The following is a 23,006-nucleotide window of genomic DNA, read 5'->3' on the forward strand; positions in this document are numbered from 1 at the left end:
TGCCAAAATTCAGGTAATTTGGACTGATAGTGAACATTTGGTGCACATTTAACCCGAAATCGGTTGAAGATATATATGGGAGCTATATCTAAATTTGATCCGATTCTCACCAATTTCAATAGGGTTCGTCCTTGGGCCAAAAAAATATTGTTTGGAAAATTTCATCTCAATCGGATAATAAATGCGACCTGCATTTTGTTCACAAGAATACATGGACAGACGGACGGACGGACAGACGGACTGACATGCATAAATCGACTCAGAAAGTGATTCTATGAAGTTTCTCAAAAGTAACTATGGGTCTATCTCGTTTCCTTCTCCATGTTACAAACAAATGCACAAAGACATAATACCCTTACCACTATGTGGTGTAGGGTATAAAAATGAACAAATTATGGAGTTTGACTTTTTTATCTCACCCTGTATGTTCTTGATCAGAAGAGTTAGCTCTTTCCGTTCGTTGTTTTTAAGCTGGAATCAAAACGAATTAAGATAGGAAGCTAAAATTTTGTACATATCAGTCATTTGTCTGCATTCAGATCGGTCCACGATATAGTATAGTCGCCATTTAACGCTACCTCCCGATATTCGTTGTTTTGATGATTGTTGCCGCATTTGGCAATGGAATTGTCTGAGATAAAATTGTTCGTAGGTACTTTAACCTCTGGAAGACAACTGTTATTCACGTTATTTTGATCAATTCAGCCGCTTTTTTCAATGCATTTTTATGGAATCCGATGTGTGAAGTTTTTAATAGGTACTAATGACACAGACAAAAAATGTGTAAATAGACCTACGATTGCATATAGCCCCTACATAAGGGTAACTTTAGATATGTTTTCATGATTCTGGACAATCATCTCTATAAAATGGTCAAATGTTTAGTGAGATTTTCCAATGGCTTTTTTCGTAATAATAATATCGAGCATATTATTATTTTGATGGGTTTCTTGACTCATTTTACGGTAGTCATAATAAATATTATATTTCATAATATTTCGGAAATTTGACATTTTAATCGCCAAATTTTTAAATACGCCAAACATAACTTTCTTTTTGTTTACATCTTTTCTTTGTGAAATAATTTCAAACATCAAGAAAATTATTGTTATTATTAACAATTTTTTTTAGGTACATATTGAGATCGGTTCAGATTTGGATATAGCTTCCATATATTTCTTTATACGATTTTACGGTTATGGTTCACCGTACGATATGTAATATTAACCTACATTTTATAGATTTTTTCAGATTCAACTAATCTTTTCCATTTGATGAAACATGGTTCGGGTTTTATTATCCTTAACGAAATCATATTGTGCTCTCTATAGCAATTTTATTTGGTACGAGAGGTACAAATGCTTCCCTTAAATTTGTTGAAAATCGATTAGGAGTTGGATATATCTCCCATATGTTAGATCCCTAGGAAGCCTATTTATAACTGCTCTAAATTCATGATACACATTCAAATATGGCTCATAGTTGGTATGTGAGTGAAGTTGGGTATCATATAGTCGGCGCTCCTGACTTTTGACCTTTCTTTACTGGATTTTCCTAAAATTATTACTTCTAACTGAAGTTTCAATTAGAAGGACAGTGGGTCAATGCACACTATGGTGTTCGTTTATAGCTTTTGTTAACAGCAAAATCTCTAATTCTTGATTAAATTAATTATTATTTACTGTTCTTATCTGTGTTGATTTCAAAAATGGTAAACACCAGCTTTTTCAAAATCTGTAAACAATTTCCGAATGGAGTGCAAACATTGATAGAAATCTGTGATAAACACAATCAATAATTGTTTAAATTTGAAGAATTGAATGTTTGTTGTACTTTGGTTTATCAGCAGTTATGAAATTATCTGAAATGTTTATAACTGGAGATTATACTTCTTATTCTCTCACCGCCTTAAATATTTTCTAGATGGTCTTTGTATCAATGAACTACGTATGCGGTGACAAATTGTGGTTTTGTGTTTTTAATAATAATTCCCAGATGTGGCTCAAAATAGTGGGCCTGGGAGGTACAACTATATATGGGGACTATACCAAAATATATACCTATACTGAAATTAATCCTAGCCCCACAAAGTAGCGTAAATACAAGTTTTTACCCAAATCGATTGGAAATGTGTTCAAGACTCTGAAAATAAATAAAATCAGGAGGTACCTTTGCATGAGCGTTACTCCGAAACAATGACCTACTTTGAAAATGTTGTGCGAAAATGTTTACTACCCCCCTAGAAATTAAGATGCCAAAGTAGGGCCCAATCAATTCAAAATGTGCTGAAATCACGAAATTGCTGAAATTAGGGTATACCTTCATACGAGGGCCTATATTGGTCAGTTTTTGCCAAAGCTTTCCGCACTTAGTATGAAGAATATGGCTAACATAAAAAAAATACTTGAAATATAGGGTATACCCTTCTGTGTGGGCTAAAACAAATCGTTTACCGAGATGACCCATACTTTGTACAATTGATTCTAGATATAACCCATAAGCCTGTATCAGCCTATCTTAAATTTTGCGAAGTATAGAGCAAAATATTTGAGACCCGTGGTGTATGGTTGGCCTGGGAACCCTTTTGGAATTTTGATCTACTAAGCCGAATACTACCCACATAGAATTTCCCTTCCTACATTTTGTATGTGCTCCATATGCTATGTCGGCCATTTTTATACCCTCCACCATTGTATGGAAGGTATATTAAGATTGTCATTCCGTTTGTTACACCTCGAAATATACATTTTAGATTCACAAATTATATATATTCGTGATCAGCATAAAATTCTATGTCGATTTAGCGAGGTCCGCCCGTCTGTGGAAATCACGAACGAAATTAAGTAGATTGATAAAATTTTACTCAAATGTATACTATGTCTGCAGGACTTTTGGTATTGAAAATGTGTCATGTACGTCCACGTCTTCAAATAGCCCCCATATAACGGTACCTTCCGATATTCGGTACTTTGTTGATATTAGCGACATTATTAACCGGAATTGTTTCAAATTCGGTATTTGAAGTTCAAAAAGGATACTATAGCCTAAGACAGAAAATTGTCTGTGCAGGTCCACGTCTTCTTATAGCCCCGATATAACGGTACCTCCTGATATTCGGTGTTTGGATTATTTTAGCGACATTATTCACCGGATTTTTTTCAAATTTGGTATTTAAAGTTCGTAATGAATACTACAGCCTACGACAGAAAAGTGTCTGTGCAGCTCCACATTTTGGTATAGTCCCCATACAATAGTACCTCCCTATATTGATGATTTTAACTACATTATTCACCGATTTTTTTTCAATTTTCGCAAATGAATATTGTACTGGCTTATGACAAAAGTTGCCTATGCAGGTCCACGTCGTCGTTTAGAACCTAGACGGCTACATTTAGTATTTTTAAGATTTTAACAGAATTTTTAACGGATTTTATTTTTTTGAAAATTGCCAAATTCGTTCCAAATGTTGGAGGGTACAGCTTTTTTACTTGTTGTTTATTTGAATGTGTAGGTCCTGGGATTGGAAAGTTATATGCCAAATCTAATCAGGAACTATCAGCATTTAACATCGTATTGAGCTCTAATTTTATTTTCTATATCTTAAATAAAGAGATATACCCTTCGGTAAAGTCCATCAAATTGAAAAAATCTCATGCGATGCAAAAATGACGAAAATTTAAAAAATATATATCACAAAAATATTTTTATTAGCATTTTTATTAGATTAGTTTTCGCGATTTTTTCGTATTATATCCTTATTTATCTAGAGACCATTCCGAAATGGTGTGATTTGGAATTTTTTGTTCCTAGTTATAAGACAGATTCACATTTTGGATTGGTCCCCACAGAATTATCCCTACCGATTTTGATTAAATTGTAACGTTCAGGCACTCTTTACAAGAGGCTTACTTGAAATAGGAAAATATTCCTTGTTCCGAATTCTCATTTAATTTTAAGTTAAATATTTCAAGTTAGTAATAATTGTGCATATATCTATCCAACTTTAACTTGAATTAACTTTGCTTAATGCTTTCCATAGTACTTTTTTCATAAATTAACCCATGATCTTTTAAAGAACACCCGAGAAGTTTCTATTCAATAGAGAGCAGACATTCTATACACTCCATTACATATGACTTTTTGAAAAGCTTTGTATGGTTATTTTAGTACAGGATTTGTGAAAAAGACTGGTCCCCCATGTCTGTACGAACATTCAGTAGCTTTGTGCACTCGTTGCCAGCCATTATATTTCACTTTTTCATTCAAACATATATACGTCCGCTTTGTACATTTTGAATGTGTCTGGGGACGATAAGTGGCATTGGCAATGCCAGAGAATTTTTGTGGCCACATTGTAAATGATTCTATTGAAAAAGATTTAAATCGCAAATGAAGTTGAAATATTAAAATGCCATAGCTTTTTCTGTACAGCTGAACAAAACCAAAAGCTGGATACCATGAGCGTTTATTCATTCATTCCTGCATTGCGCCATTGGAAGCAGTAGTCTCCCCAAAATGCCAAAATCTCTGTTGTCGACGAGAAACAGATAAATAGTCAAATTATTTTGGGAGCATTTGTAATCAATAGGCAATTTAGTGAATACATTTTTTGAAATCTAGAAAAAAAACAGAAAACAGAAAATGTAAAATCGATAGCAGGTCCTGCTACTACTATAGGGCATCGTTTGCATTTGTGGTTTATTTTAAAGATTAATGCTCCACTTATTTATACCAACAAAAGCAAAAAAACGTTCAAGGCAATGGCATGAATGCCAGCATTGATTGCAGTTGGTACGTTGAAAAACATTTATTTAACTGACTTTGAACAATGGCCTTGAGGAGAGTAGACAACCGCTTTCAATGTTGTAATGGAAAATCATTATTATTAAAAAGCGGCCTCAAAGCTTTAAGAATAAATTCAAAAGACCTACTAAAACAACTATTTGTCATTGATATGAAATAAATTAGAAAATGGGATGCGCTTTCAAATGGAATGATATTTCAAAGTATTGCAAAATACGACTATAGAACAGGAAAATAAAAGGGTCATTGAGTCAATGAAAACACCTAAAACTCTTACATGTAAGATATTTGGAAAGGCAAGTTACATTTGATGACAGTATTTCTAGGCATCTCATGTCACGTATCACCGTTACTAGGTATATGTATGGGATACTGTAATGGTGGACAAGCCAAGAGGAAGATTCCAAAATATATCACAGATCCGCGGACTGTTTATCCTTGTACGTCTTAAACCATCCATCTCCTCTCACTAAAGAAAAATCGTTGTAATTGCCCATGGATGAAAAGACTGAATATTTTCTAAAAACAAACTAAAACCAGTAAAGAAAGTTTTAATGTCGGGCGGGGCCGACTTTATGATACCCTACACCACTTTGCTAATTTAGTAGAGCTCCGCATAACAATTAAAAGTTCATACACGCTATGATTAAAATGTAAAGTTCAAAGGACTAAATATGCCGAAGCATTTGTATCTTTTAAATTCGGACTTGTATTACCCATTTGGTGCACAATTAACTTGAAATCGGATAAAGATATATATGGGAGCTATATCCAAATCTGAACCGATCTCGATAAAATTTAGCAAATGTATTTCTGAGTTGTACTTGATATATATTCCAAAATATTGTTGTTACAGAGTTCATATTACGGATGCGGAGGACAAAAATAACAAATCGGATGAACAATATATATGGGAGCTATAGCTATATCTGAACCGATCTTCACCAAATTTGACATACTAGCTTCTAGACTCAATTCGGTCGCCATCATCCGATTTGGTCAAATATTAGACGTTTGGTGCACAATAAAAAGTAAATCGGACGAAGTTATATATGGGAGCTATATCCAAATCTGAACCGATCTCGATAAAATTTAGCAAATGTATTTCTGATTTGTATTTGATATATATCCCAAAATATTGTTGTTACAGAGTGCTTATAACGGCTGCGGAGCATCAAAAATAACAAATCGGATGAACAATATATATGGGAGCTATAGCTATATCTGAACCGATTTCGATAAAATTTGGCATACTTATTTTCAGGCCTAATCTGGTTGTATGTGCAAAATTCCATACTATTCGGGCTGATATTACACGTTTGATGCACAATAAAAGCAAATCGGACGAAGATATATATGGGAACTATATCTAAATTTTGACCGATTATCTCCAATTTCAATAGGGTTCGTCCCTGGGCCAAACAAATGATATGTGCAAAATTTCATCTGGATAGGACAATAAATGCGAGTTGTACTTTGTTTACAAAAATACATGGACAGACGGACGGACAGACGGAAGGACGGACATGCATAAATCGACTCAGAATGTGATTCTATGTAGATCATCAAAAGGAACTATGGGTCTATCTCGTTTCCTTTTGCCTGTTACAAACAAATGCACAAAGACATAACCCTGACCACCTTGTGGTATTTTACAGATGCTCTACTACGTCAAATGCTTAATTCACTTTTTCGGAACAGAAATTTGGCATTCGAAAATTTTCATGTATATTGAAGACTTTAATATTAACCCCGAAATAACTGAAATCAGGGGGTACCTTCATATGAGGATTATACCAAAAAATGGTATGCATTATGAATATCATATATTAGATTGGGCCAAAATGTTTGTAACATCTCGAAAATTTTATGCCAGGATCACCCTATAATATACCGAGCATCATAACTCAACGAGCTAAGTCTATCTAGGTATGTGCCCCTGTCGTTGTGTCCATGCTAAACTGTAATCATTCACAGGTGACAATTGTGGTCTGACCCTCACGAATCAGAATTTCAGAGATGATCGCAAAATACTTAGAGGATGAAATGGAAAATATTAAAATGTTTTCCCGATTTTTCAGTTGCTTTCCAGGTCATGACCAAATTGACGCCTAATTTAGCATGCCGTTAGAGTTTAGAACAGAGAAGAAGTTTGCCATTTTGAATAATATAATTTATTTGCGTTATTGCGTTGTTCATTGTTTAAAAAATAATAATATATGCATATATAAAATACTAGCTGGCCCGGTCCGCGTTGCACTATGTCGCGAGTTCATACAAACGGCGGCCAAAAATAGAAAGAGTTGTCGTAGGTGGATGAAATTTTGTACAGATGCTTATTATTGGGCTAAAAAGCAAATTACAAAAATTTGGATAGATTGGACCAAAATTCGGTATACCTCCCATATATAGGGTCTTCCAAATTTCACTCTTTTAGCCTATAAAATCGTTAATATTCAACCAAATTTGATGAAAATTGGCATGTAACTTCTAATTGGGCCTATAAAACAGTTGACAAAAAATTGGATTGATCGGACCATGATTTGGTATACCTCCCATACAATGGGGCTTGAAAATTTCGATTTGTTGGCCTATGAAATCGTATGTATTCAACCATATTAAATGAATATTTGCAGTTTACTTCTTATTTAGTGAAATATTAAAATTGTCTGTAGGTTTACGTTTCAGAGTATTTTATATTACAAAACCCTCTTTTCAATAAAACACGTTTTATTCGTATTTAATTTTTATTAATAACATAAGCTTTGAAATACACTATTCACTACATACCTCACTGCAATCATCAGATTCATCTTCTGAACATATTTCCGGAATATTTAAGTTATTTTCTTCACAAATATATGATTTAATGTCTTCCATGTTATAATTTCGGGCCAATATATTATGACTGTTCAAGGATATTACAGGGTCCGATTGTAGTATCAAATACTGAATTAAATCCCTATTTGACTCGACTCTACCACATTTTCGGGTGTGTTTCAAACGGTTGCTCCTAATTATTTTATGGCAAATTTGTAGTTTAGTTAGAATGCTCTTCGCGGTATTATCCAAAAGTGTTTGTAGAGGTACATTCATTGATGTTTCCGTCACTTCTATATTTTCTGGAATCAATTTTTTCTTAGCTTCTGCTATAGCATAATACGATGGGAAACAATTTTTATGTATAGCATTTACAGCATTTCTCATCATGTTATACTGTCTAACTGATAAATCCATATCCACGTAGAGCGCCAATGCTTTTTCCACTGAAATAATGTCCATTTCCTTTACATTCGAAAATCTTTTTGCAGCTGTTGTTATGATGTCCGCCGAAGTAGATGCAACAAGTTCACCTACACGTCGCCTTTTTGTTCTACATGAACTTTCCTCAAAGTTAATGCGTGGTCGACCTCTTGATGTAGACTTATCAGGTTCCTAAATATTTAAAAGTTTTTAAATAATTGGTTTAATAAAAATAATCTTCAAATGTACCGAATCAAATTTAAACGTATCCATAAGAAACCAATCTTTTAAGACCATTTCTACTTTATCCCTCTTTCGATAGTATTTTTTCCACGTAGAAGACAATTTGTAGCAAATATTTTTAACCTTTATGTGTTCTTCGCCCGTCATTTTCCTTCCAATTCGATCCTCAATAAATTCTTTAAGTTTTGCCAGAACATATGACATACTTTGATCCTTTACTTCTAACCATTCCAAAAATATGTCACAGTTTTTTAAAGAGGTGGTCACTAAAAAAAGCAAATAACTCTTAGGACCGCAGGTTTCCGCAGCTAATTTTTTTATAGGTTAAAAATACATACTTTTCACAACTAAAATCAACAAAAATGTAGACTAAACTTTTTTAACCTTTTTTTTTCTACTCCACTAATTTCAAGATTTGCTTTACAAAATAGATGAACTAAGTACAACAGGTGTTTGTAACTGTAAACACCATATGATCACTATTTACACCCAAACAAAGGTGAAGCCAAGTTTTTGACATCCCAAGTAACTAAAATAAACACTTTTTTTATAACCGTTACTTTTAATATTCAACTTTTTGAACATATGAAAAAAGTGTCAATTTTCCGAAAAAAATAGAAAAATGCCGATTGCCAAAAACTATCAGATTTGAACCCTCGTACAGGCAAAACTACTTGACGTATCACTACCAAAATTCATATTATTCCTAACTGGAATGTTTTCTATCAATTCTCATCAATAAATTTGTGCTCTTATGTACTTGGTTTTTACCATTTTTGGCCGCGGTCGTGACACTGTGCGTTGCCGGCCCGTAGTTTTAGTCTTTAATGCAAATTTTGCATAGCATAATATTGCACAAATCTAGCTCATAAAGGTGAACAAATTTTAATATAAATATTGATTCGACTAAATAGAAATAAATAACTATGGAAGGAGGGCAAAATAATTTCTGAATAGTCAAAGTTAATTACTCTTTTACACCCATTACCATAGCACCTCAAATTGCGCATTAGAGTCCCCAAAAAGTCAATGTTCTTGTTCATAGTAAAATTCAATGACGATTAAACAATACCCGCGTTGTTGTCCGCCAATCGGTAAACATCACTATAGATCGGCGGGCCTGGGGACTATATGGGGACTGTACCAAAATATTTACGTATGTTGACATTTTTCTGTAAGATGGTTCTCTACTCACAAAGTAGCCTAAATACAGCAAATAATGGCCAAATCAGTTGAAAAACGTGGCCAAGACCACGGTCACAGCTTAAATCAGGGATACATTTATATAAGGGTTATACCAATACATGGCCCAACCAATATTCTCTTGGGGGTTACAAATTCAATAGAAAACAAAATTTTCTTTTCTGACCACCAATTAGATGTGAAAGTGGAGTTGGGGATACTCCAATGTGGGGACTTTACTTAAATAAATTCCTTTGTGGCAATTATCTGTATGATGGTTCCCTACCCCAGGGTAGCATAAATACAATTTTTAGCAAAAACAAATAAATGAATGTGGTCAAGACCAAAATGGGCCCTACTCTGAAAATTTCAAACTTTATGCGAAGAGGTTCTCTACCTCCTTAGAAACAAAGATGCCAAATAATGGACAAAATATTAAAAAAGTGACCAAGACACCAAAAATAGCTTGAATCATACGATGGTTATACAAATATGAAATCGGGTTGTACCCTTATCCGTCAGTTATAATCGATATCATGACCTGCAAATACGATTTAAGGTATCTTGAATGTTTGGGAAGAATTTCTGGAAGGATAGAAATCCTTTTCTTACTAAAAGTCCCATTCGCTCTACTATTTTCCACCCGTTATATTCGGTATTTTTCTGATTGTACATTGGACGGATTATTGTGACAGGAAAGAAGTAGTTCTACGCTTTGAAATGAGCCCCATTAGGCTTTTTCGGTAATTTTGTTTGTTCAAATGTGTTCGCATCTTCCAGCTGAACCACGATGTCGGCCTTGGAGTTGAAAGGTAGATGTCAGTTAACATCGTATTTCCCACTTATTTCATTTTTTGGTGAAAATTTGTATATAGTGAACAATTATTCTTTATTCTGTTCACAAAAAATTTACTGAATTCAATTAGATAATACAAATTGAAAAAAATTGACAAAAGAAGAATAACAAATTGAAAAAATCTTCAACTTGTTCGCTGATTTTTTACAGCAAATGTTTAAAGATCCTTATATAGTTTGTCAATAGAATGTACTTCTATTTTAAAATTCGATTCCATTAAATTATTTCGACATCATCTATTCCGTTTCGCCACCACATAATTCGGTACTACACTTCCATGTAACTCGCCATCAATTTCATTTCTCAAGAAATCAAGTCAATTAAATAAATTGGTATTAATATTTGGATTCAAAAATAAAATATAAAAAACACTACAAATGTACATTAGAAAAAAGTTAGTCAAAATGGAAAAAAAATCATGCAAAATAAAACATTACTATTGTACATTTCAAAAGTCAAAATGAAAATGTTAATATATCACATTTTTACGGGATTTTTTTGGATATTATCCTTTTCGGAGAGAAGACAATTCCGAATTTGTATAGATCGTTAAAATCAGTCCAGCGGTTCTTAAGTTATAAGCGTAGTAACTAACACAACTTTCTTTTATATATATAGATATACATATAATTTTGGAGTTCTTCTCTTTTGTAGTTCTATAAATCAAAAATGTTAAAATAACCATAGCATAGATTAAAAATCAGTTTTGTTATTATATATATAAGTGACATATAAAATATGCATCTAATATTGATAACTTTGTTGAATGAGGTCTATATATTTTTTTTCCACTTCGAAACACAATTTTAATTTATTCGAATCAGGGTTTTCATGATTTGCATATTAGTGCAATAAATCTAATCTCAAATTTTCCACTATTAAATATGGCATTTTGATTTATGAAAAAGGGGCATCATTAAATTATCCATTTGTGAGAAAGAACCTTTTTGATGTCTTTAAGAAAAACCAATGAGAAAAAAAATGCACATCCGTATCATTTCTCATGTCTTGTGATTGTTTATGTTCCATAGAGTGCAAAATGGGAGGAGAGAGAAAAATCGAAGGAAAATATAAAACAGAAATAACCTGTCAATTTATACAATTCGAATGCCTTCGATACTTCATTTGAATGTTGATGTAAATGTTGATGCCAATTCATGACAAAGGTGGAGCTAAAAGCAACAAAGAAAATAAACAAGAAAAAGAAATGAACACAAAGAAAAGCCAACTGTCTTCATGTTTATTTATTACCATTTGATATTTATTCTCTTCCTTCTTTATGGTTCTTGCCATTCGTTCTTGGGAGCGCAGTACTTTGAACATCTTTAGAATGTCCAAAGCAGATACCTAGTACTTATGCTTGATTTAAGATGATATATTTTAGATATTGAAATACGATGCAAAACAAAAGAAGCAAATACAAAAAACATTTATCTTCTTTGATCTGTATTCAACGCTGCCACAACGAAGAACATTGTCCAAGAAAATCTTCTAAAACTAATTGCCACTCCTTTGATGGACTGAAGTCAATTTTATGGAATTAAAAAAAAAAAAATACCTTTGAGAGGTGAGTGTTAAATTTCTATAAATTTGATATGAATGATTTATAAGGGTGTAAGGTGAATAAACGAAAAGTGAAGAATATTTGAATATATTTGAAGATTGTCACCATCAATCTTAGATTTTAAAATACTTCATTAGTTTAGTGGATAAGTACCCAAGTATTTATGCGATTGTGAATATTTTATTTTTGATTTTTTATACTATCCACCGTAGTATGTATGGGGGGTTAACTAAGATATATAACGGTATAACAGTATAATCGATATTTTGATGATCTTAGCGATTGTTTCGAATTTAAAGTTCATAATGGGTACTACAGCCTATGACAGGAAATTGTCTACACATGTCCACTTTCTCGTAAAGCCTCCATATATCGGTTTTCCTGATTTTAGTTATATTATTTACCGATTTTTTTCAAGTTTCGTATTTGAATATTGTAATGCCCTATGACAAAAGTTGCCTATGCAGGTCCACGTCTTCGTATAGACCCCATTATATATATTTGGTATTTTTAAGAATTCAAGAGCATTTTTAACGGATTTTATTTTTTTTTTTTTTTTGGAAAATTTCACAATCTTGTGAGAATTACAATAATTACATTTTCATTAGCACACTTCATGCGATTATTTTGGATTTTATTATTTTCTGTCAATAGGCCATTCCGAGTTGCCCAAATCCATCCAGCCACTCTTGAGTCATAAACGGTCTTCCTAACATCTCCTCCTTTGATGTATAAATATATAAAATCATCCTTTTCTTGTACTTGCGATTTTGCTGGAATTAAAACTATTCGCGGTTAAATAATTGCAACTCTCAAAAAATGTGATCCCAATATTTATATTAACCCAAGATATGGTTTTAAGATGGAATATATCGGTCCGCTCCTTCTGATACCTCCCCCACAAATGGTCGAAATTTTCAAAAATACATATTTTTTGCACAGAAAGAGTAAAGATTATCCGATTTTGCTCCAACTAAACAAGATCTGTTGTGAAGATGATAGATATCTGCGAGCCCTTTCTGGTACTTCACCCACAAAGGGACACAATTTTCAATATTTTTATCTGTCATTAATTGCGAAAAAACTCAGCGATTCTTTACAACTTGCTATATCTAAACATTTGTCTCTCAACCAGAATCCTGAGGTCAATATGGAATTCAAGATTTCCCATAAATTGGATATATATGTTCGATTTTCTTATATATTCATAATAATATTTATATCATATTTATTTTGGTCCGATTTGAAATGGCCAAGAGTTTGAAAATTCATAACTGATGTCAAAATATTTTTAAATAATCGAACATTGGCTGATGGTATACATCTGTCGGCAAAACCGACCGATACTTTTTTACTTGTTAAAATAAAATTTATGGTATATTCCATCCTCTATATATTATTCGAGACCCATTCAAATTTGTGGTAAGCTTCTACCCAGACCATAACCCCATGTAAATTCCGAGTCGATCGCTCTATTATTGTGACCTCGAGAACAACTGCAAAATCAGTAAAATTTTATGTTTTGGTCCATTTCAACCCCTAAATATTTTGCGAACATCTCCAAAACACAACATGCTTCCATTCTGACCTAACCCCACATTCACGCTAAATTACCCACCATCACTAAAATCGGGACACAATTGCGACCTGTGGCCTGATTACAATTTAACATGCACAGGCGGACAGACGGACACGCATAGCTAGATCGACTCAGCTCGGCGTCTGGGACCAGTGTTTTGAGGTGTTACAAACTTTTTGGCCCAATCGAACTTATAACACCCCCAAAAACATAGTGTTGTAGGGTATGAAAGTTAAAAAGTATCAGTCAATTTTGCGAAAGATATTCTTTCGACTTCAAGCCTATTGTTTTTGACTATATTCGAAAAATATTTATGGGTTTAAATGAGCAAAAAGTTAAAAATGTTCTAATTTTACTGTCGTTCCACAGGTCACCATCAAAGTCGAATAGCCGAATTTTGCATGACATTATAATTTAGGATAGTGCAGAAGCCTAGGATGTCCATTGGTAGAATGGGCCACAAGCTCAGTGAGAATTTTTTTTAATACCTATCAGCCCGACAAGTGTAGAGCAAATGCCACAGGTCAAAAAACAAAAGGTAACAAAAATAAGTTTAGACAAAGTTGAAGTTTCCAATATATATTTTAATGTTGTAGGATATCACATTATCAGCCCCTAACAATTACAGCATTTGCTTGCTTAGTTACAAGCGAAGTAACTAAAAGTCTGCGGTAACATGCAAATTTTTGCTTTCTTAATCGGAACTCTCGAGTTTCCTACTAAGATTTTTTCAATGTTTTCAATCGGAAAGCAATTCTGAAAAAAAAAACACACAAAAATTCATATAAAAAATCAATTTTGTATTTTCACGAATTTTCGAGATGAACATCTCAAAATTTTCTTTCCTAAAAATGTTCACTTCTATTACAATCAACCGAAAAAAATATAAGTCAAATCGCCTCAGTCGTTCTCTGTACATTTTTTGCGACATTTATATATCGTTAGCTAAAATGCAAAAACATAAACATAATTGCATAGGAGAAGCGAACCATTTTGAGTACAACAAAACCTCAAACCATACATAATGACTTAAATAATAAAGTTGTGACGACGAAAGTCATTTCATTTGTTTTCGTCCCCACTTTGTTGTTGAATTTTAAAATTTATTTGTGTAAAGAAAGAATTGTTATATAAATATGAATTTCCAAAAAAATCACCGTCCTTTTATTTCCAAAACTTAACCAACCCCCCTCATAGTTATTTACATCAACTTCTTGTTTGGCATTGATTTTAACACTGGACAGTTAGGTTCAATGACCATCATAGTCAAGGCCACGCAGTAGCAGCAAGAAATATTGTTAGATCACACAACTGCAATGCCAATGCATTAAACCAATGCATAGGCAGCCAACAACAAGCAAGCATCACAACGATCGATTCAACCAAAGCATTGCGCCAATGCATAAACACACAACAACAAGCAAGCATGGCACAATGCATAAACGCACAACAACAAACAAGACACACTGGGCATTGATGTTAATGCATGGTAGTGGAGACCGGGCAACGCAGGCACAGCATAACAACAAAGACCATGCATGACAGTGAACCATCGTTCGATGATGGCAAAGCGAAGGCATCAAAGACAAAATTTATAACTGTTTCGTGTGACAACAAAAAGGCTTTGGCATAGAAGGTCTAAGATCACGTGACATGCTGCGAGGCTATAAAAAGGAAAAATCCTATGAGAAGTTTTTTCAGTTTGTGAAGTGAACTACAGCGAAGAAGACAGGTGAGTCAGAGTGGTGAAAAGATAGGGAAACTGTAAGAGGTGTTCATAAGCCCTTCGGTAACTCGCGTTCTCGAGCTAGAGTTTAACCCCTTGAGGTGTCGTAAAGCCCTTGGGTTCTTCGGGTTTCTTCGTATTTCATCCCCTTGAGGTGTCATAAAGCCCTTGGGTTCTTCGGGTATTGACCTCTTGAGGTGTCGTAAAGCCCTTGGGTCTTCGGGTCTATTCGCTTCTAAACCCTTGAGGTGTCGTAAAAGCCCTTGGGTTCTTCGGGAATTAAGCCCTTGAGGTGTCGTAAAGCCCTTGGGTCCTTCGGGCTTCGTCGTTATTAACCCCTTGAGGTGATAAAGCCCTTGGGTTCTTCGTATTTCATCCCCTTGAGGTGTCGTAAAGCCCTTGGGTTCTTCGCTTCTAAACCCTTGAGGTGTCGTAAAAGCCCTTGGGTCCTTCGTATTTCATTCTCTTCGGGTATCAATCCCTTGAGGTGTCGTCAAGCCCTTGGGTTCGTCGTTATTAACCACTTGAGGTGTTTAAGCCCTTGGGTTCTTCGTATTTCATTCCCTTGAGGTGTCGTAAAGCCCTTGGGTTCTTCGGGTATTAACCCCTTGAGGTGTCGTCAAGCCCTTGGGTTCGTCGTTATTAACCACTTGAGGTGTTTAAGCCCTTGGGTTCTTCGTATTTCATCCCCTTGAGGTGTCGTAAAGCCCTTGGGTTCTTCGGGTATTAGCCCCTTGAGGTGTCGTCAAGCCCTTGGGTTCTTTGGTATTAACCCCTTGAGGTGTTAAAGCCCTTGGGTTCCTCGGGTTTCTTCGTTATTAACCCCTTGATGTGATAAAGCCCTCGGGTTTTCTTCGTTTTTCATCCCCTTGAGGTATTTGAAGCCCTTGGGCTCATCCATATCAACCCCTTGAGGTGTTTTATCGTTCATTTTAACCCCTTGAGGTGTTAGAGCCCTCGGGATCTTCGTTATTAACCCCTTGAGGTGATAAAGCCCTTGGGTTTCTTCGTTTTTCATCCCATTGAGGTGTTTTGGAGCCCTTGGGTTCATCAATGTCAACCCCTTGAGGTGTTTCCAGCCCATCGGGTTTTTATCCTTTTAACCACCAGCACCAAGAGAGCACGAACGTCCTAGGTACCGCTGAACTTGCCGCTGTATATATATTCTTACCCGAACTGTTAAATATAAGTAAACCCCAATCAATTCTGAATAAAATAAACATATTTGCTTAAAAAACAAACCACTTGCGTTTTTTACTCTCTCGGTCACTTTATAAATTTCTGTGGCAGACCCTCGACCCCGCGAGCATACCTCAGCAAGAAGAAGGGAATTTGGGTCGTTACAGTGGCGCCCGAGCAGGGACCTGAGAGAGTTTAAACGTTAAAAAAGAATTGATTGGAAGGATACGAGAATGCCGGCATCTTTGCGTGTCTCCTGGGCCTACGCCCTGAGAAGGGAAGACTTGTTGGCCTATTTAGAGGAGTTCGGTTGTCCAACATCTGGTACCGTCGAAGAGCTTCGTAGACGGTTCGCCCTCTTATTATCAGAGGACCACTCCCCGGAACGATTCTCTCGACTCATAGAATTGCAGGAGAAATATGAGAAGCCAGCTACCAGCCAGGAATTAAAATTTCTTACCCCGCAGAAAACACCCAGTATAACGGTCACCGCGTCAACTACTCCATCAGGTGAAATCAATCAACCCACAGACGAAAAGCAAAGGAAACAGGGACTGGCCGTGGCTGCTTCTTCAAATATACCCCCCGTACGGCCTGGTACCGATATTAACACAGACAAGGCGGCTTGGGATCCCCGGGCCCTAGCAGACCAGGTCCGAAAATGGAACATCAGTTATGATGGTAGCCGAGGTCCCCTAGAATTTATCGAAAGATTGGAAGAACTGGCCGTCATGTATGAGGTTAACCTGGAATATTTGCCCCGGATGATGCCTGAAGTATTGAAGGAAAACGCCTTGGTATGGTATCGGAACAACAATCAGCAATGGACAACCTGGAGGCAACTTCGAGAAGACTTCCTCCGTTTCTTTCTGCCGTCTAGGTATTTCGAACAATTGGAGGACGAAATACGGAAAAGAAAACAACGGCCACGGGAACCATTTAAATCATATACATTGAGCATGCAAAATTTGATGCGCCACAGCACATACACGGAAGGCCAAAAGCTTGAGAGAATTTTTCGAAATGCCCTCCCGGAATACCTCTGGTACATAAGACGTCGGGATTTTCATACGCTCAGCGACCTGCTCGAAATGGCAGACGATTTGGAGAGTTTACCTCCCGGCTCCGGTCCCATACGCGAGCAACATCGACAAATAGATCCGACCGACGGGGGGAGCAAACAGGACCGGGTCGATCCAATTACTGCCTGTAGACGCTGTGCTCGACCTGGACATTTTGCATCTGGGTGTAGGAATTCTCAGGTGTTGTTTTGCTGGGATTGTGGTCGTACAGGTGTTCGCACTATTGATTGCTGCCGTGTTATGTCGGGAAACGGCGATCGGATCCGAAAGAACAGAGGGGCAACGGATCCGCGGAAAATGGCCAGTCCTCTCAACTAAGAACTTCGCTTCGCGTAGAAGCAACTAAACTGGTGGCTACTATAATAGTGGCGAGTCAGCCTCTAGCTGCAACGGTGGATACTGGGGCAACCAGTAATTTCATCAGTGAAAAACTACGTGAAACCATTGACTCGGTACTTTTAAGCACCCCACACACTGCCCATGTTACCTTAGCCGACGGTTCCCAACGGCAAATACGAGAAGCGGTTCATACCCAGGTCATATTTGGAAACCGGCGATTGTCAGTCAGATTTCTAGTTATGCCTGATGCCACAGAAGACCTACTACTAGGACTCGACTTTTTGGTTAAAAGCGAGGCCCGTATCAGCTGCGCCGGTCTCACCTGCGACTTCGGTGTACAGCCGGAAGCACATCGACTCGGAACAATCATAACCACGTCAGCAGTGGAAGAAGAAGGAGCCAAAGCGGTCGGCCATAAAACGGTAAGTGAGCTTGAAAGAAAGGACCAAGCAAGGATACAATCCTTCTTAGAGGTCGAACTCGGACAATTTGACGAAATTAAAGGCCCGTCTACTGCGGCGATCCATCGAATTAAAATGAAGGACGTCCGGCCCTTTAAGGCCAGATATGCACCCCGAAATCCGGCTATGCAGGCCATCATTGATGAAAAAATAAACGAACTTTTAACATTAGGATACATAGAGCCCTCACATAGCCCGTACAGTTCCCCAATTACGTTGGCCCAAAAAAGAAACGGGACATGGAGACTATGTATAGACTTCAGGCAACTCAACAGTCGATCTGAACCAGACGCTTATCCACTTCCCAGAATTGATACCATCTTGAATCGACTACGAGAAGCCAGATACGTGAGCAGTCTCGATTTAAAGGACGGCTACTGGCAAATCCCTCTGGAGGAGGACAGTAGAAAATATACTGCATTCACTGTAGCTGGACGAGGGCTATATCAATGGAAAGTCATGCCGTTTGGTCTTCACTCGGCACCCGCAACATTTCAACGCGCATTGGATAGCGTAATCGGACCAGAAATGGAGCCACATGCGTTTGCCTATTTAGACGATATTGTTGTCATCGGAAGAACGTTGGACGAACATTTAGCAAATCTGCGAAAGGTGTTCCAGCGGTTGCGTGAAGCCCGATTACGAATCAACCCCGACAAATGCGAGTTCTTCAAACGGGAGACTAAATATTTGGGCCACGTAATCAGCGGACAAGGCATTCACACTGACCCCGACAAGGTTGCAGCAATTCAGGGGATAGAGCCACCCAAAACACTTAAGGAGTTACGGCGTTTTTTGGGGGTAGTTTCTTGGTACCGGAGATTTGTACCCGACTTTGCCACTATTGCTCAACCCCTAACGTCACTTCTTAAGAAAGGCAAACATTGGAAATGGACGGAAAACCAGCAGACAGTGTTTGAAGTGCTCAAAGCCAGACTCACCCAGGCCCCAGTACTCGCCTGCCCTGACTTTTCACGGAGATTTGTCCTTCAGACAGACGCTAGCGATCATGGACTTGGAGCGGTTCTAACCCAGGCTTTCGACGAAGGTGAACGAGTTATAGCATATGCCAGCAGAACGTTGAACGGGGCAGAAAACAACTACTCGGCCACAGAAAAGGAGTGTCTAGCGATAGTATGGGGCATTCGGAAAATGCGCCAATACCTCGAAGGCTACAATTTCCTGGTCATAACGGATCACATGGCGCTAAAATGGCTCAACTCCATTGAGAATCCCACTGGAAGACTAGCTCGCTGGGCGTTGGAGTTGCAACAATACACGTTTACCATAGAATACCGGAGGGGAAGCTTAAACGTAGTAGCGGATGCCTTGTCCAGACAGCCGGTGGAACCACTGATGAGAGCTGTGGAGGAATCCGTTACTCAGTGTCCCTGGATTAAAGAAAAATTGCAAGTGATCGAGAAGAACCCGGAGAAGTTTCCAGATTACGCCATAGTAGGCTCAAACTTGTACAGGCATATTCAAAGGACCAAGGATGACGAGGACGACACGCCATGGAAGTTATGCGTTCCTTCCCAACTGCGTGAGCGAGTTCTCCGGGAAAATCATAGCCAACCGGCAGCCGGACATCTAGGTATCCGGAAGACCATCAACAGAACGTGTGGACGCTATTATTGGCCTGGTATGACTCGTGATGTGACGCGCTTTGTGAAGAAATGTGAGTCGTGTCAAAGATACAAGCCAAGTCAGACAGCCCCGGCGGGAGAAATGTTAACTTCGGTACCGGAGGAACCCTGGGCAGTAGTGTGCGCTGACTTCGTGGGCCCAATGCCACGCACCAAGCACGGAAATAGCATGCTCTTAGTATTTCTGGACCGGTTCACGAAGTGGGTTGAGTTAGTCGCGATGCGGAAAGCCACGGCAGAGGGGGTGATAAAAGCATTTAGGGAAAGGATACTATCTCGATTTGGCGCACCGAAGTTATTCGTTACCGATAACGGAAGCCAGTTCACCAGTAAGGTACTGAACGTTTTCCTGGAAGAAACTGGAGTACGCCGACAATTTACTGCGCCATATTGTCCACAGGAAAACCCCACGGAGCGAGCCAACCGAACGATAAAGACAGTAATCGCTCAGCTAGCAGGCAATCAGCACAACAAATGGGACGACTTTCTGCCGGAAATTACATTGGCAGTTAATTCAAGTGTTTCTGAGTCAACGGGGTACAGCCCGGCTTTCCTTGTGCAGGGTCGAGAACCAAGGCTTCCAGGTGCTCTATTCGATGAGATAACCATCGGTTCGGGTGCTCGAGTTATAGAGCCTTCGAAGAGGGCGGTCGAACTACGTGAGATTTTCCAAATAGTAAAGAAGAATTTGGCTCAAGCTGGAGAAAGTCAGAAAAGACGGTATAATCTCAGACGTCGTAAGTGGACTCCAGTTGTCGGAGACCTGGTTTGGGTAAAACAGCACCCACTGTCAAAAGCTACAGACAATTTCGCGGCGAAATTGGCACCTAAATACGATGGGCCCTTCGAAATTATTAGTTTCCCTTCTCCGGTGATCGCGAGGGTTCGGAAAGTTAACGGGAAACACGAAAGGAACGCTCACCTCGGGGATATGAAACCTTACGTTTTACCGTCTGAACATCTAAATTGTGTAGGTACTAACATAGATACTGTTTCTTCTACCTCAACAGATTCCCAAAAATTAATAATGGACCAACCTACCCAACCACTACGTACAAAGGCTTTTTACAAGCATCAATACCAGCTTGTGGAATCCCTTAAACCCTGCTCCGTTGTGCTCACGAGGTTGGAAGAAAAGGAAACGCATGCACTGCGGAACAAGAACGCAGGGTCCAGTCCTACCCCTAAGCCATCTAAAAGGGCCAACACCACCAAGCCCAAAAAGAGTAGGCTCCCCAGCCAAAAGAAGATGCGGCGTGATGTACCATCCTCATCACCGGTAGTAGTCGAGACTATCGTCATCTCATCTGACGATGAGTTACCATCCACCCCGCCTCGAAGGCCACCTGTGGTACACGACTACCCGGTCACCCCCCCTCCTACAGTGTCACCCATGGCAGCCGGAGACACCATACCCGACTTACCACCGACGCCAGGTCGCACACTTTTTATGACCATGGGATTTCCACCGGCGACCGTACGCAACGTAGGTTTGGATCTGTCCCCTCGGTATGCACCGGACTCGGATTCGGAGACCGAATGCTACCAACCACATATTAATCGCCGGTTGGAGCAGGTGAGAAGCCCGAAACCCCCGACAGTATCCAGTGTGGTGGTCGTACCGGTAACCTCGGAAAAATCTGTTGAGGACATCCAATTTGAATGCCGGGAAATGCTACCAGAGGACATTAGGAGCGAATTACAGCCGTGTCTACGAGATGCTCTTCGCCGCTGGATACCTCACCACCAACACAAGCGGGTTTTTACCATTGGCGGGAAAAGGCTCCGGGTCCACGTCAATCGACAAGGGAAAATTTTTGTGCGGATGTTGTGAAGGCAGCCGGCTCGTTTAGAGAGGGGAGGCAGTGTGACGACGAAAGTCATTTCATTTGTTTTCGTCCCCACTTTGTTGTTGAATTTTAAAATTTATTTGTGTAAAGAAAGAATTGTTATATAAATATGAATTTCCAAAAAAATCACCGTCCTTTTATTTCCAAAACTTAACCAACCCCCCTCATAGTTATTTACATCAACTTCTTGTTTGGCATTGATTTTAACACTGGACAGTTAGGTTCAATGACCATCATAGTCAAGGCCACGCAGTAGCAGCAAGAAATATTGTTAGATCACACAACTGCAATGCCAATGCATTAAACCAATGCATAGGCAGCCAACAACAAGCAAGCATCACAACGATCGATTCAACCAAAGCATTGCGCCAATGCATAAACACACAACAACAAGCAAGCATGGCACAATGCATAAACGCACAACAACAAACAAGACACACTGGGCATTGATGTTAATGCATGGTAGTGGAGACCGGGCAACGCAGGCACAGCATAACAACAAAGACCATGCATGACAGTGAACCATCGTTCGATGATGGCAAAGCGAAGGCATCAAAGACAAAATTTATAACTGTTTCGTGTGACAACAAAAAGGCTTTGGCATAGAAGGTCTAAGATCACGTGACATGCTGCGAGGCTATAAAAAGGAAAAATCCTATGAGAAGTTTTTTCAGTTTGTGAAGTGAACTACAGCGAAGAAGACAGGTGAGTCAGAGTGGTGAAAAGATAGGGAAACTGTAAGAGGTGTTCATAAGCCCTTCGGTAACTCGCGTTCTCGAGCTAGAGTTTAACCCCTTGAGGTGTCGTAAAGCCCTTGGGTTCTTCGGGTTTCTTCGTATTTCATCCCCTTGAGGTGTCATAAAGCCCTTGGGTTCTTCGGGTATTGACCTCTTGAGGTGTCGTAAAGCCCTTGGGTCTTCGGGTCTATTCGCTTCTAAACCCTTGAGGTGTCGTAAAAGCCCTTGGGTTCTTCGGGAATTAAGCCCTTGAGGTGTCGTAAAGCCCTTGGGTCCTTCGGGCTTCGTCGTTATTAACCCCTTGAGGTGATAAAGCCCTTGGGTTCTTCGTATTTCATCCCCTTGAGGTGTCGTAAAGCCCTTGGGTTCTTCGCTTCTAAACCCTTGAGGTGTCGTAAAAGCCCTTGGGTCCTTCGTATTTCATTCTCTTCGGGTATCAATCCCTTGAGGTGTCGTCAAGCCCTTGGGTTCGTCGTTATTAACCACTTGAGGTGTTTAAGCCCTTGGGTTCTTCGT

At 38.4% G+C, this 23,006-nt stretch overlaps 2 protein-coding genes across 3 annotated transcripts in view; both read right to left on the reverse strand.

Moving 5' to 3' along the window:
- The window catches only part of LOC131804446 (uncharacterized), a 593,503-nt gene that overhangs the window by 266,008 nt on the left and 304,489 nt on the right, over positions 1-23,006 (reverse strand). The gene's annotated exons all lie outside the window — the stretch shown is intronic.
- Positions 7,579-8,843, reverse strand: LOC131804440 (uncharacterized). Its single transcript, XM_059127299.1, has 3 exons — positions 8,628-8,843; positions 8,296-8,555; positions 7,579-8,238 (listed from the first exon to the last, which is right to left on the reverse strand). Coding segments are annotated over exons 1-3 (921 nt in total). The 5' UTR covers positions 8,629-8,843.

This window comes from Musca domestica, unplaced genomic scaffold (assembly GCF_030504385.1).
Source record: "Musca domestica strain aabys unplaced genomic scaffold, Musca_domestica.polishedcontigs.V.1.1 44, whole genome shotgun sequence".
Classification (NCBI taxonomy): domain Eukaryota; kingdom Metazoa; phylum Arthropoda; class Insecta; order Diptera; family Muscidae; genus Musca; species Musca domestica.

Bases quoted from the DNA above. Each gene is read 5' to 3' on its own strand.
- LOC131804440 (XM_059127299.1), bottom strand. The intron at 8,239-8,295 runs GTACATTTGAAG...TTAAATATTTAG, and splicing joins ATACGTTTAAATTTGATTCG to GAACCTGATAAGTCTACATC.